Source organism: Sinocyclocheilus grahami, unplaced genomic scaffold (genome assembly GCF_001515645.1).
Source record: "Sinocyclocheilus grahami isolate Dianchi unplaced genomic scaffold, SAMN03320097.WGS_v1.1 scaffold323.1, whole genome shotgun sequence".
NCBI classification, from domain to species: Eukaryota; Metazoa; Chordata; class Actinopteri; order Cypriniformes; family Cyprinidae; genus Sinocyclocheilus; species Sinocyclocheilus grahami.
The window spans coordinates 692905-711232 of NW_015505502.1; the positions used below are offsets into that span (position 1 = coordinate 692905).

Consider the following 18328-nt stretch of genomic DNA (forward strand, 5'->3'; position numbering starts at 1 on the left):
GCTGTATTATGTGCGAACGATAAAAATCATAATGTGATTTTGTAGAAATTGTAATCAGGTGCTAAAAAAAAAGAGTACCCATTAAAATGTCTTTACATCAAGGGCCCGATCATAGAAACAATGCACAGTACAAGCGCAGCGTTGAGCTTCTTGAATCTGTTCAGTAGTGTTTTGATTGGTGGATTAAAAGCTCACCGCGATTGGCTGAACGGAACGTCCTCCAAAAAAAGATATTTATGAATCTTAACCTGCCAGGAAGGTCTCAAAAATTACCACACACAAATTCAAAGCAGTCCACGCATGTGTGATGATCTGCAAATGCAGATTCAACGATCCACAAATACGTGTAACATCATTCATAAATGTGTGATGAAAATGAATTCAAGATTTTAAATGTATTTAGGTAAGATGCTTTTGTGTGAGCATTTGGGGAAATATGTATGCTTTTACTTCTGTATTTATGAATTGTGTTTTGAATTCACGATTTTTTAAATGTATTATTTTTGAGGCCGATCTGGCTCCATACTGGGCGTGTTGTCAAACGCACAGGTGCGCACAGCCGCTCACCGATAGCTCCGCCCACTCGGGGCACGTCCGATTTTGGACCGAAAACTGCGGAAGCAATATACGAGGAAAAACTGTTTTAGGTTATCAGCGTTTCATCACACCTGTCGAGGTTTGTTTATGACGGTAAGTGGGATATTGTCGTTTTATTGGCTTACAAGTCTGTTTAAACACGACGTGTATTGCGGGCCAGAGTATGTAGGAAATAAAAAGGTATATTTACAGCCAGGTTTCTGTTAATATGACCTCTACATCGTTGAAAAGGCAAAGCAACGTACATTTCTTTAGATTTGCGATACCTGTTTGTTAAAAAAAAGGCCTATATGTTTGTCTCATATATTTGTGTCGAGAGACAACTTTTTGTAATGTATGATCTTATACATTTTTAACAATTTTACTGAATATTATTACTGATATAAAATATTATGAATAAAAAGCTGGTTATGTAAAATTGGAATGTTAGAAAATATATAAAAGGTCTTTTTAAGGAGGTGTAGATGACACGGAGTATAAATGCAAACTACAAATTGCATATCTAAATATTTTTTTTGCTTTATTGTTTTCTTTTCATACTTGTTTTTCAATTCCTTCCTTCCTGTCTGTAACTACAAGGTACAAGTATCTCATATGCCATTTTCTATAGAAATGTTTCTCCCTCTCTTCAGATTCCTCTGTCCTCTTCCTGGTAATTGAAGTAAAGCAACAGAGGAAATGTCTTTGGAAGGAAGCATATGTCATGTAATCTGCTTCTGAAACACGATGGAAATTCCCTGCCTCCTGTGGGACACCAGAGAACAAACTGCTATCTGCCAAAAGTGTAGCCACAAAGACGAGGACAACAACAGAATTTAGGTCAATAGGGATAAAGACACGGTAACCCTGCTGATCCTGCTATAGCTTGATAGAACCAATAGATGCACAGTAGACAGGACAGTAGTAGACTCTCGGGTGTAATTGGATTACGTTACTGTGTGTAATGGGGGAGTGTATGTTGGACCGTCATGGTGAAGATGGTTTTCAAAGTTGTGACGGGTTTGACGATTGGTCCACGTTCAGTTCTGCGGACTGGACAGAACCCCAGCAAGATGGCAGTGGGGTTTCAGACTGGGGTGCAGTCCAGGACAAAACCAGAAAAGAGGAATCATCAACCCTACCTGTGGCAGAAGCAGGAACTTTTGAGTTTCCTGAAAACGTATGCTATGTTGTTTTGTTGTTTTTTTGTCTTGTGGTTGCGTTACTAAATTCACGTACTGCTCTAAAAGTGACCTACTTTCAAAATGTTATGTCTAATGCTGTTTTAATGTAATTTAATATAATGCTGTTGTTTCACAGACTGAAAATGGCGATAAGGGAAATCCCTGGTTTATTTTTAATGACTGCTTTCAAGAGGCAGAGACAGATCCTGTCATGATGGAAATCCCTACATTGTCTCTGCTACAGCAGAGCGTATTAGACAAGCCCTCTCATTCTGCAGCAATATCAAGGTATTAGTCTATGGCTTTTCTACTGTTCATTATGAAATAATGAACCTGGTTGTGGTGAGATGCATTGCATATAGTCAACCAAATTCTTACTGTAGTAGGTGGTTCATTGATCAGCCATCTTAGTAATGGTTTTCTTTGCTCAAATCTATTTTTTTTCATCAAATCAATTATGAATACAATTCATACATACAATTGCCCTAATGAATTATTATTATAATTATTTCTTAGAAAGAAAAGAAAAGAAAGAAAAAAACGGGTCAATTAGTTTTGTTAATGCTTTATAAAAACTTTTTTTTTTTATAATAATGATTATTAATAATTTTTTAGTAGTAGTATTCATACAGATGTTTACACTCAAGGTGATGTATTTAAAGGGTTAGTTCACCCAAAAATTAAAAATCTGTCATTAATTACTCACCCTCGTGTTGTTCCAAACCCGTAAGACCTTCGTTCATCTTCGGAACACAATTTAAGATATTTTTGATGAAATATGAGGGCTCTCTGACCCTCCCATAGACCGCAAGGTAACTACCACATTCAAGGTCCAGAAAAGTACCAAGATGATCGACAAAGTAGTCCGTGTGACATCAGTGGTTCAACTGTAAAGTTACGAAGCTACGAGAATACTGTTTTGCGCAAAGAAAACCAAAATAACGACTTTATTCCATATTTTCATTTTCTACTGCGGCACTTGTGGATGCGCGTTCACGACAGTACCTTGACGCGTGCGTGTGGTGGCGCCGGCGCTGACCAATGACGGCGGATCTGGGTCGGCACCGTCACACGCTATTCTACAAGTATTCTCGTGGCTTTGTAACTTTACAGTTGAACCACTGATGTCACACGGACTACTTTGTCGATCATCTTGGTACTTTTCTGGACCTTGAACGTGGTAGTTACCTTGCTGTCTATGGGAGGGTCAGAGAGCCCTCGGATTTCATCAAAAATATCTTAAATTGTGTTCCGAAGATGAACGAAGGTCTTACGGGTTTGGAACAACACGAGGGTGAGTAATTAATGACAGAATTTTCATTTTTGGGGTGAACTAACCCTTTTAAGTTGTAGGAAAAATATATATTTTTAATTGATTAGCAGAGTTAACAATAACTGAAATAAAATATAAAAATAACAATAAACTAAGAAATAAAAATGAATAAAAAAATAGACATTTAAAATAACTAATAAAAATTACAAAAAAAAGAGAGAAAAAAACTTTTCTTTAGCTTAGTAACTCTTATTCAGCATTGACTCTGAACAGGACAGGGAAAGACTGAAATCTCCAGTATGTGTACATTGTCGATATTTTCCCTGATTGCAATGTGCTCAAACAAATTTGCACATTAAAATGTTGTGGTTTATTATTCAAAAACTGTGCGCAATTCCATTTTAATTGATGGAGTGTCAATGGAGTGTCCATCATTGTCAAAAGTTTCTCTCCTTCTCTCTCTTTCCCATTAGTGAAGCTGCAAATTTCTGGTGTCATCTACAGTCTGGGTCCAAAATTCTCAGACTGTCAGGTCCCAAACCCAAACTACACTCCCATAAAGGACTGCTCAAAACCCTCCAGCTCAGACAGCCTGACGCAAGCGCTCACTCACAGGTGAGTACAGACTGAGTATTACAATTTGGCACATTGGCCCACCTTTTGAGCTACAGACATTGTCACCTCATGTGGCTTGTTGGGGTCACAGGTGTGCTGATATATGTTCTACTTTTGTGGTTCTATTAAAATTAAGAAACTTGTTTTTGTTTTGTTTTTTTAGACCACTACACTTTTAGATCTTGAACTAGAAGATCTGGAAGACCCTCCTGGACCACTTATTCAAACCAAGGTTTGTGTGTGTGCGTGTGTGCTATCAAACTGTGGTCCACATAGGATTCCAAGTTTGAATCAAATGTAATCAGTTACATTACGTATTACATTTTAAATAGGGTAACTTGTAATCTGTAACCTATTACATTTCCAAAGTAGCCTTCCCAACTGTGTGTGTGTAAAAATATGTGTATGTGTATATATATATATATATATATATATATATATATATATATCTTTGTTTTACTACTTTTTTTATTTATTCATGTAATCGACTAATGAACAAACTCATAACAGTGAATTAACTTTTAATATTAATTTGTGGTGAAGTGTTTCTGTTGTCCACTTCAGTGACATTTAATTCGTATTTTCAAGGTTTTAAGGTTTTACTTTTAAGATGTACAGCAGGATGTAGACCGAGGAGGATTTATACACTCCTTAAAGGGATAGAAAATAGCCTGCCCAACTGTGTGTGTGTAAAAATATGTGTATGTGTATATATATATATATATATATATATATATATATCTTTGTTTTACTACTTTTTTTATTTATTCATGTAATCGACTAATGAACAAACTCATAACAGTGAATTAACTTTTAATATTAATTTGTGGTGAAGTGTTTCTGTTGTCCACTTCAGTGACATTTAATTCGTATTTTCAAGGTTTTAAGGTTTTACTTTTAAGATGTACAGCAGGATGTAGACCGAGGAGGATTTATACACTCCTTAAAGGGATAGTTCACCCCAAATTGAAAACTCTCATTATTTACTTGGCCCCATGTATTTCCAACCCTTAATGACTTTTTTTTCTAACATGGAATATAAAAGAAGGTATTTTGAGAAATTTCTCAGTATTGTTTTAGTTATTTTGTAACAAACCTGGTTTGTCATACAGAAAGTCATACAGGTTTTGAATGACATGAGAATGAGTAAATATTTGAGAGTCACTGATTTATAGGAAATGAATTAAATATAAATAAAAATAAGTGGTTTCTCTGAACTCTTAAGCTTTTTTTCTTTTTCTTTTGTCAGCTGATGCCATCATCACAGTGTCAGAATGCACCAGGATTCTTTTATCAGATCTCACGCCAGTGGCTCAGCCAGTACAACATGAACCTGCTGCCCTACCAGAACAAGAAGGATCCTCTGCAATAATCAACATCACATGTACACACACTTACAGTTGCACTGACACACACTACTTCAGAAAAACAAACCTGCAAGGAAAAGTTGTGTCCAAAAATGAACATTTTTATCATCATTTACTCAGCTGATTGTTCCAAGCCCATTGTAAATGCATTGAAATTAGCTACTAGTGCATTCTTCAAAACATCTCAGAAAATCATGCAGGTTTGGAAGTAACCGAAATGATAACCGAATTTAAATTTTTGGGTCCCTTTAAACAAAGTACAAGCTGCCTACTGCCTGCATTCATTCATGTGTATGGAAACAAGCACAGGCAAGTTTTTCCAAGCACTTTCACAAATAAATCCAAGCCTGTTACGAAGCATGCTTGACAAAAGTACTAGTATGCACACTAGCTCAGGATGGAATTCCTAACTTACTTGATGTACACACTTTGCCACTGATCTAACATAAACCGGAGGCTTTTAACATAAGCAGAACAAAACCACTGTAAACCTCAAGTACAGGAAGTTAATGCCGCCATATAGTTATTTATGTATTCCACTGTCTGCTGCTGCTGCCTAAGCTCATGGCTTACTGTTCTTAAATTATTATTGTGAACTGTCATCTGAAATCTTTGAATGTATTTGGTTTATTTATGTTGGAAATATTTAAACAAGAATATATGAATATACAGCTCTAAAAGTCTGTGTCCTGCACTTTAGAGCAGTTATTCAAAATGTAATAAAAAGAGAAGTTCAAAGCTCTGCAACAGCATACCTTTATTTGTTTGTTTGCCCCTTATGGTTTCTAGGGTAAATCCAATTACAATAATAGTAATAATAAAATAAAAAAATCACAGCAAGATCAGTAATAAACAGATTGAAGTATTTATTTATGTCTATCACAATTTTTAATAGACGTGTAAAGTGATCTTAGAACGTTAAGCTAATTGCAGGGTTAATTTTATATCAAGGTCATTTAATTATATCAACATTGTATCCGTTTAAGCCTTTTGCCTGATCTAGTTTGCTGTTAGACACCTTCAGCTTGACTTAAAAATGTAAAGATTGGTATAAATAGCTTTATGTGTCAGTCTTGGGTTATGTGAACAAAAGTTGATTCTGTCAAACCTCCTGTCATTCTGTGTGCTCGCGTTCAAACTAAAAACAGAACTACTCCACATTTTATTACAATCTAGCAAATGGGACGTTCACAGTTTAAGGTCATGGAAAGTTCAAGTTACAAACACAGATTTGAGCATCCGTTCTCATGCTCGGAGTCTTCACCACAACAAAACATTTGAAGCATCAAGACCTTTTCAGAGAGAACTGATTATGTTCATACTTTACTTTTTCATCTGTAATAAGCATGAGCTTATTTTTTTAGTACAGGGCTCTTCATACAGATTTTGTAAAGTATTATTTTTGGAAATATTTTGCTATGATTTGCTTATAGAACATGAAGCGCTGATTAGATGTGGCATAACCACATTTACTCCCCCTTCTTTTATCAAGATGGTGATCATATGTTGTTTGTTTTACAGTTGTAATACCAAGAAGATGTTACTTTTTAAGTAGAGTTATAAATTCATGTAGAGCATGTTGCTAAAAAAAAATGGCATGGTCGTGGTTTTAGTTCTCAGGGAACATAAATAACAGATCAAATATATTGCAAATGCACTGTGAAATGCTTTGGATAAAACTATCTCCCAACTACACGAAATTCAAATAATAAGGTTATTTAGTTTTGTTTTAAATCAGTGTTACATCACTAGAGAAAACTTCAACACCCATAATGCCCTGGGCTTGATCAGACTATCTGTGAGTAGAGGTACAAAAATGCGAAAGATAACACATTGTTCATTTATGTGTACTGACAATGTAATGATACAAAGCTGGTTTAAAATCAGTGAACTTACCCTTTAAATGAGAAAAAAAGCCTTTATCAAGCACATGTGTTAATGCATGTCTAGACTGTCAACTGCAAGCAGAAAGACATCCTTTGTTTCAGCACCTTGCTTAACCTCTAACCATTTCCTCTATACGTTTCTATGGCTTCTTGCATCAATTTTACACCAAACTCAAAAACGTCTCCTCATTTCACACATAGACTTTGCTAAGATATAATATAAAATGGCAAATAGTACTCCTGAAAAGAAAAATGAAAAAAAAAAACGAATTAGTTTAAAATGTTTCTTGTTTTCATAAAGTTCTGTTTGTGTTCTGACAGTTTCATTTGATTTAAAAAAAAAAATAGTTATGTACTTTCAAATGAATCTCTAAAAATGTTTTCCCTTTTTTCATTATTTCCAAAAGACATTTTTTTTTGTTCCAATAAATGTATCTATTTATTAAGAAATATCATGCATTAATTCCATTAAGTAATAAATATTATGTTCAAGTTGCTTCAATAAAAAGGTCAAATTACCTTACATTAAGAGATCTTGACACGACATGAGGGTCTTTTTCTGTTATATAATTTCTTGTTTTATGTTAATTACACTACTTGATTTTGGCAAAAAAAGAAAGAAAAAGGTTTTCATTTCACTTCTAGGTAAAGCATCAGACACATTTACTGTTGTTCTATGAATTTTTGCATGCAAAATCATTCAGTAATTTCAAAAGGAATCCATGCAATCTAGAGTTTTGTGTACGGGGTGAAAAATGTCTCAATGCAGATTTTGCAACAGAACAACCAACAGAAAGCTGCGTGATTTGAGTGACCTCTGTGTGAGATGAGCTTCATGCAGTACATCTACACTATTGACAACAGACAATGGACCTTTTTGAATTTTAAATGCATTCTACAATTAATTAATAGACCTGGTTGTTCATTGGATGGAGGCAGATCTGAATGTGAGCTACAGTCAACTGTACGAAAGAAGAAGGGTTTATGCAGCTGGAATTATTGGAGAAATCTGCCATATGTCACCAGAGGAAAATCGTTTCACTAGAAGGTTATGACATTTCGATTAAAAATTACAAGGGCAAAAAAAAAAAAAGTAAACATTAGCACAATAGCATGCATTTAGAAAATAGGGTTCCTGTAACGCTTTCCAAATGTTTGGAAGATTCATTTTAATAAACGCGTATAACAGAAACAATTCCTATTCAAATGCAAAACATTTAAATGTTGTACAGGCTACAGAAAAAAGGAAAACAAGTAGTTCCCAGTTGAGAAAACGAAAGAAATTATGCAAAAGAAGAAGATCTCGAGCTGCTACGTAACCGTCGCAGGCCTTTGTGGATCCTGACTTTCTTTTTTTTTTGCCAAAATCAAGTCGTGGCCTAATGGTTAGAGAGTCGGACTCATAACCCAAAGGCTGTGGGTTCGAGTCTCGTACCGGCAGGGATTGTAGGTGGGGGGAGTGAATGTACAGCACTCTCTCCCACCTTCAATACCACGACTGAGGTGCCCTTGAGCAAGGCACCAAACCCCCAACTGCTCCCCGGGCACCGCAGCATAAATGGCTGCCCACTGCTCCGGGTGTGTGTTCACGGTTTGTGTGTGTTCACTGCTGTGTGTGTGCACTTAGGATGGGTAAATGCAGAGCACTAATTCCGAGTATGGGTCACCATACTTGGCCACATGTCACGTCACTTATGAACACTGTTGCTGCTAAGCACATAGAAAACAGGGCTTATGGCACTGTTGATGGTAGACAGACCCAGAGAGATTGTATAGGGTGTGTAAATCCTTCTTTCAAAGTCACATTTCCCATTCGAAAAGTGGAAATTGATGGCACGTAGCAAAAGGATCACATGGTACGGCGTGAAGCAGACCAGAAAGAACAAGATGACTGCAAAGGCCAGGTTACGTATTTTGATTTTGGTCTGTGGCTTCAAACCTGTGCTAGTTTGAACTTTAGCAATGATGGCCAAGTTGGTGACTATTAAAATGCACAGCGGGATGAAGAAACCGATGAAGAAGCGGGCATAGTTGAGGCCCGTCGCTTGGCTCGAAGCACCGCTTCTCCTTCATTTTCTCAGACTCGCCCTCTGTCATGCTGAAAACCGGCACGTGTCCCACAGCAATGACCACCACAATCACAACGGTGGTGATCACGGCATGCCTCATCCTTCTCAGACCTCGAGACTCCACGGCGTAGATCACCGCCACAAAACGGTCTGCGGAAACGCAGCACATCAAGAAGATACTGATGTACATGTTGTTGAAGAATACGTACCCCATGAGCTTACAGGACAGAGAGCCCCACTCCCAGCGGTGACCCATGTTGATGTAAATGGCCCAGAGTGGAAGTGTGCCAAGATACATCAGGTCACACACTGACAGGCTGAAGAGGTAGATTCCTAGGACGTTCTTCTGACACACTTCGAGGACCGTGAGGAAGACTGTGATCAGGTTAGCGGGCAGGCCTAATGTGAGGACTGTGCTGTAGAGAACCACAAGTGGAAGTGGGTTTTCTTCATCGTAAGGCGGTTCACAACTGTGTGTGTGGTTTGGGGGACTGATTGTTGTACTGGTTACGTTCATGGTCACTGGGAAGCTGATCCAAAACGATGGGGGGAAAAACATAAATTCAGTTAAACTGGCGTTTCATTTTAAAAAAGCATGGGGTTGATATGAAGAAAAAAAGAAAAAGAAAGGACCATCAAAAACAAATCTAATGGCACCAGAAAAACAAAAACCTCAAGTGCTACTTTAAATACATTTTTAGAAGTATATTGTTCTCATTTCCACTCAGATTACTTCCCACAGCTAAGTCAAATATTATAAAACACGATGTGGGTATTTTCTACTATTCAGAACGTCATATAGCCTAGTCTTACTATGTTGGATAAATTAACTCACCATTATTAGATGGAGATAAGATCACAATTAAGTGCACATCAGGATTCATTTTTTTAATTTTAAGATGAATAAGCTAGTCACTTATTAATTTTAAAGTTTTAAGCTGAATAAGCTAGTCACGTAATCTAAACAAGACAACCACCATGTGGCAAACCCACACTATGATAAATAAAACAGCTTTTATTAGGCTACTGGTGTGACTGGAAACATTTGATCAAAATGTAAACTTTCCATTTTTCCATCCATTTATTCACAAAATCATAAACATGGACATTCATAAAAAACATTCTGCACTGTTGGATACATTTAGTGTAATATCTGTAACACACTTTACAGTACGGTTCCATTTGTTAACATGAGCTAACAATGAAAAATACGTCTAAAGCTTTTATTAATCTTAAAAGTAATCTGTTATTTTCAAAATTTACGAATACATTTTTTTAAGAAGTTGTATCTGTTAATATTAGTAAATAGATCTGAGCCTACCTGAACTAACGTTAACAAAGACTAGTTCATCATACTATAACAAGAGTATATTGCTAGTTAATGTTAGTTAGTGCGTTAACTAACCTTAAGTGTTAACATACAGTGTTGGGGAAAGTTACTTTTAAAAGTAATGCGTTACAATATTGCGTTACTCCATAAAAAAGTAACTAATAACGTTACTTAGTTACTTTTTATGGAAAGTAATGCGTTACGTTACTTTTGCGCTACTTTTTAAATCTGGACCGGGCTTGCTCGTTTGTTTTTAAAATAAAAAAGTTATATTTTTGACAAATATAAAAGCCTTTTCACACCAAAAGTGAAATGAATAAGCCTCAGGCTGAAGGGAAAGTAAATTTACGTCCGTACAGTAGAATGCAGAAGAAGACATTTCAACACACTTCAGCAATAAAAAAAGACACAAATGTTTGTCTAGAGTAATTTGTGCTGATTAGTACGGTTGAACTGGATCATCGAAGGTCAGAAGCAAAAGACATTGGTTAATAGAATGGGATTAAATACATAAAGCATATTTGTGTTGTTTAACATTTAATTATTGCAGGTTTGCGTCATATTCTGAGTTGCATTATTTTTATTCATTTTGAGGAATACTGAATCTGAGTGTTTTGTGTGTGTGTGTGTGTGTGTGTGTGTGAGTGAGATGAATGAATGAATGCATATTCATATTTATTTTAGAACTACAGTAACATCTTCTGATTTCTCTCAACATGGGGACAGGAGAGCTGCCAGTCAATACATTGGAGGAAAAAAAACTAAGTAACTTGCGTTACTTATTTGAAAAAGTAACTCAGATATTCTCTTGTAAATTAAAAAGTAATGCGTTACTTTACTAGTTACTTGAAAAAAGTAATCTGATTACGTAACTCGCGTTACTTAACCCCAACACTGGTAACATATCAGTATTTCTACCTCCATGTTGTATATAATCAAACGAATAAAACCGTTACCTCTTATCCCAGATGATCGCGGTTCATGTCATCAATCTCCGTTCCTATTGGTCAAATCAGCCCAAACTCTCGTTTTCATCCCAGCGGACTTACACGCTCAGCTGTGTATTCATTTATTTACTTATTTATTTGACCCGGTATTTAAACCCCAACACTGGTAACATATTAGTATTTCTACCTCCATGTTGTATATAATCAAACGAATAAAACCGTTACCTCTTATCCCAGATGATCGCGGTTCATGTCATAATCTCCGTTCCTATTGGTCAAATCAGCCCAAACTCTCGTTTTCATCCCAGCGGACTTACACGCTCAGCTGTGTATTCATTTATTTACTTATTTATTTGACCCGGTATTTAAAGTATTTCTGTGGCGTTTACTACGGGTTCATATTTTAATAAGACAGTTTCTCATTATAATAAGGAAAAAAAGTGACTTTCCCCCAGAGGGCGCTGCAGGGCTAAAAATGATAAATGTTTACAGCATATTAAAGCAGCACTATGTAACTTTTTCTGTGTTCAAAATTTGCCAAATGTATATAATGAGCAAGTACATCATGGATTCATCTTCCAAACCGCGTTTTTGTCTTATTCCGAATCGCTACGGTACACTTATAATAAGTACTTCTATTTGGACTATTGTAGGCTGGTCGGGTCGTCGCCTCTGCGGAGGAACACATACCTGCGTGACTCGCCATAGACGTAAACTTAGAGAAGTAGCTCCGGTTGGAATGTTCTTCCGCGGGATGTGTCCAGTTCTGTTTATTAACCGCTAGAGCGCCAAATGTTACATAGTGCTGCTTTAAAATTATGTTATAATTTATTTACTCCTGAAGAAACAGCTTCCCTCGTCACTGTTACTCTTCAGGAACTAACTAACTCATTTTAAAGTGGGAAAGACGCTCACGTCTAAGACTTGATTAGTAATTTGCAGTGTTGGGGGTAAGGCATTATACAAGTAACGCGAGTTACGTAATCAGATTACTTTTTTCAAGTAACTAGGAAAGTAACGCATTACTTTTTAATTTACAAGAGAATATCTGAGTTACTTTTTCAAATAAGTAACGCAAGTTACTTTGTTTTTTTTCCTCCAATTTATTGATTAACAGCTCTCCTGTCCTCATGTTGAGAGAAATCAGAAGATGTTACTGTAGCTCTAAAATAAATATGAATATGCATTAATTCATCTCACTCACACACACACACACAAAAACACTCAGATTCAGTATTCCTCAAAATGAATAAAAATAATGCAACTCAGAATATGACAAAACCTGCAATAATTAAATGTTAAACAACACAAATATGCTTTATGTATTTAATCCCATTCTATTAACCAATGTCTTTTGCTTCTGACCTTCGATGATCCAGTTCAACCGTACTAATAAGCACAAATTACTCTAGACAAACATTTGTGTCTTTGTTTATTGCTGAAGTGTGTTGAAATGTCTTCTTCTGCATTCTACTGTACGGACGTAAATGTACATTCCCTTCAGCCTGAGGCTTATTCATTTCACTTTTGGTGTGAAAAGGCTTTTATATCAGAATGAGTTTTTTTTGTTGTTGCCAAAAATAGAACTTTTTTTTATTTTAAAAACAAACAAGCAAGCCCTGTCCAGATTTTAAAAAGTAGCGCAAAAGCAACGTAACGCATTACGGTCCATAAAAAGTAACCAAGTAACGTAATTAGTTACTTTTTTTATGGAGTAACGCAATATTGTAATGCATTAGTTTTAAAAGTAACTTTCCCCAACACTGTTAATTGATTGGTCATTCTTTATCATTTGAAAGTTAATTTAGTTAATCCCGATCGGTATTGATTACTTGATAAGGAACTCTCTCTCCTAAATTCGCTATTACTTGTTTAATCATAGTTAATTTCCGTATTAGTAGCTGAAGTACTGTGTTGCTGCTCTTTTGTCCTGAATTTATAGGAAAGGACCTCGATTCAATAACTTAAAACTTGTTTTGGTTTTATATAATAGGCTATAACTCACTTCCTTTTATGGCCTTTTATTTATTGTGTTATGCAATGTATGTCTATGCACATGCTTTTACAATTTGCCGACAATCTGTAATTACATTTATTTCAACGTATATTGAACTGCTTATTTTGATCTCAATCCACCAGAAAGACTTTTAAACTGTTGCAAATCCGTCCTAGTTGTGTTGCCGTAGTGACGCTTTACGGCATTTGGATCATGGCGGAGTCGTTGAACGGTGTACAATTGAGCACGGTAATCATTCGGCATTTAACCACTTAACACATCAATTCAGTCGCATGTCATGGTCGCATAAATATGCGCATGCAACATATTATGATTTCAGCAGGGAGAGGTATAAGCTGAATATGCGTGGTACTCCTTTCAATTCTGTTTTATCTGCGATTTAATGATGAACGCATTGGGCAGATCCTAAATGTTGTTTACATGATTGTTAACATCTGACATGTCAACACGAGCAGATTCAACACCCGCTTTAACTGCTTTTTACTCTACAACATCGCGCATTTTATAGCATTTAAGTTGGTACGTTGTGTTTTCTTCAAAGTTACTGCAGATAAAACGAGCAGGTTTTTTTAATGGGAGTTTTCGAGCTGATGCTTTTGAAAGTTGGGTTTGTTTACGGAAACTATCAAATCTTTCATTTTCTTCTTCATTGCCTCTTTGAGAGACACAACATTTCACCAAATGTTCCGCTTTGTGCATTTTTCCCCCTCCTTTTAATGCAACCTCTTTATATATTTTAAGTACAGGCTTACAGCATCAGAATAGGCAGTATTTATTAGCTATTACAGAATCATGTAGTCTTGTATAACCAAATGTAGTGTTTAACTATTAATTGTAACTTTTGTTTCTTCATTTTTTTTCTTCTTACACATTTTTACACTCGCAAGTTTGAATGTGAAAGATGAACAAGATTTGAAACGCTACACTGTAAAAATTACCGTGAATTTAACGGTAAAATACTGTAAAAATGTTACAGTAAAAACCTGTTAAATGGTTAACGGTAAATTCCCCTACTATATACGGTGAAAAACTGTATTGGACATTACATGTATTGGACATTAATTTTACGGTAGTATACCATTTTTGGAAGTGAAAAAGACGTATAAGTTTCAGTGAATAACCATAAATTGACATTCCCAGAATTCCCTGCATTACATTTCAAATTGTATGTTTTTTTGTTGAAATAACTATGTTTCTTCTTAGTTTTTTCTTATCAGTTTTGTATATTACTATTACAGAATCATGTAGTCTTGTATAACCAAATGTAGTGTTTAACTATTAATTGTAACTTTTGTTTCTTCATTTTTTTTCTTCTTACACATTTTTACACTCGCAAGTTTGAATGTGAAAGATGAGCAAGATTTGAAACGCTACACTGTAAAAAATGACCGTGAATTTTACGGTAAAAGACTGTAAAAATGCTACAGTAAAAACCTGTTAAATGGTTAACGGTAAATTCCCCTACTATATACGGTGAAAAACTGTATTGGACATTACATGTATTGGACATTGATTTTACGGTAGTATTTTTACCGTACATTTTACGGGGGTTTTTTTACAGTGTAGTATTGGTGTTAGATTTGCATTTTCAGAGACCTCGCAGAGATGAAAATGTATTGCTCATGATTTTTCAACCTTGAAATGGATCAGGATGTAGATTTCCACATCTCTTTGAAGTGAGATCAGATAGTGACGGTGAAATGTGTGTCCTCCTGTTGATATTCTGAGACTGAACATGAATCTGCTTTCATAACGTAGCCCTGCCATAGTTGCCTGTTTTAATTCCAAATATTGCATTGCATAACATCCTCATTCGTTAGTCAGTTGACATTGGAAATATCCATCAGTTTGAAAATAAGTTTCAGGACTGACCCTTGGTCCTCCTTTGACAGATCTTGCTGCAGACGGTTAGGTTAAACCAATCAGGCAGATGTAGAATTTTTTTTCATCAATATTAAGTTTTATTAGCATGAACAGGTATGCACCATGGTAACAATTATGTTGGTTAGGGGTCAAAGGCCGTTTATTAGATGGTTTCTCTGTGCATTAAGAAGCTCTGAAACTTCTTGGTTTGATTGATGCAAATCCTTACATTGCTCTTAGTGTTAATTTATTTTGTTCATCGATAAACATTAAAAACTCTAAATAGCTTCAGTAGTAGGAGCCTGAAATGTCTTCTAGACCTTGTATGCTGACTAAACATAGCATGCTTTTCACCATCCTCGCAACCTGATTTGGCATTTCCTGTATATTAATGTTTAACCACCAAAATGTACATGCGTAATAGTTGCCCACTTATTTATTCTTTTATTTACAAAAAAAATACATCTTAAAATGCTGTGTTAATATACAATTATGAATGTAAGATTAAAAAAAAAGCTTTAAATAGAAAATATTATAATAAAAAATAATAGTAATTTATATTGAATTATCCCCCCCCCAACCTTTAACAGTAAATTTTCACAAAATAAAATGAATTGGAGGAAGACTGGGGGTAACAATCACTGAAAAGATCAGGCTCAGCATACAGTAGGCTAATTGTTGCCAAAAAAAAAAAATTCTTCAGACTAGTTGCCAGGCTTGATCTTGAAATCCAGGGTTCAAAATGTTTATTTTTATTTCATTTTTATTGGCTGCTTCATGGAAAACCAAACAAAACAGCTTTTGATTAGGTTACTAGTCACTCATTTCAGTGCAGTTGCAATGAATGGGAATGGGAGCTTTCTTACAAACAAAAAGCACCTTAAAAGTAAACACAAATACAAAAATAACTCCATATTTCATATGACCCTTTAATGTATTTGGTTAGTTTGATATATAATTTATGCTCTTTCTCTTTTGCCGCCAGAAATGGCAGGAGGCTTCAAACAGAGGGGCTGCCATACTCAGCTATTTGGGGGAGCAGGTCCCCCTTATTTACTGCCTGGAGGCGGAGCCACAACAAGGGGAGGAGGAGCAAAAGGTTGAGGAACGCCTCCTGTATTAACAGTAAATTTTCACAAAATAAAATGAACTGGAGGAAGACTGGGGGTAACAATCACTGAAAAGATCAGGCTCAGCATACAGTAGGCTAATTGTTGCCAAAAAAAAATGATTCTTCAGACTAGTTGCCAGGCTTGATCTTGAAATCCAGGGTTCAAAATGTTTATTTTTATTTCATTTTTATTGGCTGCTTCATGGAAAACCAAACAAAACAGCAAACAAAGGAATTTTGATTAGGTTACTAGTCACTCATTTCAGTGCAGTTGCAATGAATGGGAACGGGAGCTTTCTTACAAACAAAAAGCACCTTAAAAGTAAACACAAATACAAAAATAACTCCATATTTCATATGACCCTTTAATGCTCTTTCTCTTTTGCCACCAGAAATGGCAGGAGGCTTCAAACAGAGGGGCTGCCATACTCAGCTATTTGGGGGAGCAGGTCCCCCTTATTTACTGCCTGGAGGCGGAGCCACAACAAGGGGAGGAGGAGCAAAAGGTTGAGGAACGCCTCCTGTATTACATGTATAATATATAATCAAATAAATAAGAAACGTAGAACGTTTATTAGCAAAACGAGTAAGAAAGCTTGGAGGCACGGCATACACCTTGCTGTCATATAAAATAAAAAAATGACACAAAGTTTAAATAAAGTAAAAATCGGCAAATAATGTGGAACCAATTAAATAAGAAACGAATGTTTAAAAAAAAAAAAAACGTCCAAAATCACCTTAGATAAATGGCAGAAGTCAACAGGCTTTTCAAAATCCAAAATATTGTCAAACAGGCGCTTTTGCATCTCGTTTCGAGACTAAATCATCCGCGATCGTCTTGTCTGTCTCACCTCACTCTTCTTGTCAGTCAGCTCGACTCACTCTCCTCACTGGAGAAATGAAATCTGATCTGTGATGCGACTGTCGTTTGGCATGCTGCATTGAGCAGCCGCGTTCAGTTTTTAATTGTAGTGTCTGTTCTTTTACTGAACTAAATGTTTATATTTATATAAAAAAATCAAAGTGACGGTGGGGGTCGGTGACACGGTGGGCAAGTGACGTAACCGGTGTTGCGGCTTAACACCGTTATCACCGTCAGCACCGTCTATCGCGGCAAGCCTATTAAGGGCATAATAATTAATCTAAATCCCAGTGTTCCATAAAGAGCAAGGATGTACTGTTATTGGCTGTATTTATGACTGATTTATTTGCTGTATACCTGCATTTTGGCCTGTGAAGCAGATGGTCTGCTTCAGTGTTCTGATAACTCAATAGATCCACCATGATAAAATCAGGCTCCAGATCCACACTCACGCATGGCCACTTTGTCGGAAAACAGCAGGTGCCTTTTTGTGTTTGACACCCTCTGGCGAGATGTAAACCAACACAAAATGAACACGACAGATGGACATTTAAACCAAATCAGCAAGCATCATATCCTGCTCAAAGGGCCTGTCGTGTTGTGTGTTTTGTTATCTGTTTGGTGTTTGTACAGTCAAATTATCTGAGCTCGTTCGGTAGCTAGTTACTATTTTTGGTGTGACTGCATTTTAGGACATGTTACAGATCGTGATCTTCTGGTAGAGTTGAGGAAATTGAGGATATTAAAAAAGTTACTGCAGTAGACCGTTGGGAGCTTGAATTCCTGCCAAATAACAGGCAAATATACATATGAGAATAAACAGCAGTGAGTTCATGTGATGTTGTGTTTTTGTGATCTTCTCTATGCAAGCCTGCTATCCCTAAAATAATAATAATAAAGCCATTTAAAAAAAAATGTGGGGGGGAATTAATAATTCCTTTATAATCCTCACATCATCTGTTGTTTCAGCCTCCTTTTTTTTTTCTTTTTTTTTTTTCTGTGGAACACAAAAGGCGATGTTTAGCAGAATATCCAAGCTGCTCTTTTCCGTATAGTGAAAGTGAATGGGGACTGGAGCTGTCTAGCTCCATAACAAAAATAAAGGTATTATAAAATATATAAAAGTAGTACACATGAGGCGTATAATGTATTCAAAATTTACTGAAGTCATATAAGGGAAAAGACCACAGTTTAAATGATTATTCACTGAAAATCTGCTCATCTGCTG

The 18328-nt window shown here is 36.0% G+C and overlaps 2 protein-coding genes across 4 annotated transcripts; one reads left to right on the forward strand and one right to left on the reverse strand.

Moving 5' to 3' along the window:
- The first annotated feature begins 584 nt into the window (after positions 1-584).
- On the forward strand, positions 585-12467 carry LOC107602270 (uncharacterized). 3 transcript variants are annotated; one of them, XM_016294733.1, is made up of 7 exons: positions 585-690; positions 1230-1756; positions 1897-2048; positions 3507-3648; positions 3812-3880; positions 4898-5041; positions 12449-12467. In XM_016294733.1, exons 2-6 carry the CDS (start codon positions 1541-1543, stop codon positions 5018-5020), a joined length of 702 nt encoding a protein of 233 aa, XP_016150219.1. In that variant the 5' UTR covers positions 585-690; positions 1230-1540; the 3' UTR covers positions 5021-5041; positions 12449-12467. The 3 variants fall into 3 exon arrangements, with proteins under 3 accessions (XP_016150219.1, XP_016150218.1, XP_016150217.1); XM_016294732.1 differs by having other exon boundaries at positions 12445-12465; XM_016294731.1 differs by lacking the exon at positions 12449-12467 and having other exon boundaries at positions 4898-5735.
- On the reverse strand, positions 8590-11485 carry LOC107602256 (probable G-protein coupled receptor 132). Its single transcript, XM_016294713.1, is given in 3 exon segments — positions 8590-8944; positions 8946-9500; positions 11473-11485. Coding segments are annotated over 2 exon segments (897 nt in total). The 5' UTR covers positions 9488-9500; positions 11473-11485.
- Positions 12468-18328: the final 5861 nt, after the last annotated feature.

Excerpts from the sequence above, each read along its gene's own strand:
- LOC107602270 (XM_016294733.1), top strand. The coding sequence starts at position 1,541 with ATGGGGGAGTGTATGTTGGACCGTCATGGTGAAGATGGTTTTCAAAGT. Across the intron at positions 2,049-3,506 it reads CATTCTGCAGCAATATCAAG|TGAAGCTGCAAATTTCTGGT; the intron begins GTATTAGTCTAT and ends CTTTCCCATTAG. Across the intron at positions 3,649-3,811 it reads ACGCAAGCGCTCACTCACAG|ACCACTACACTTTTAGATCT; the intron begins GTGAGTACAGAC and ends TTGTTTTTTTAG.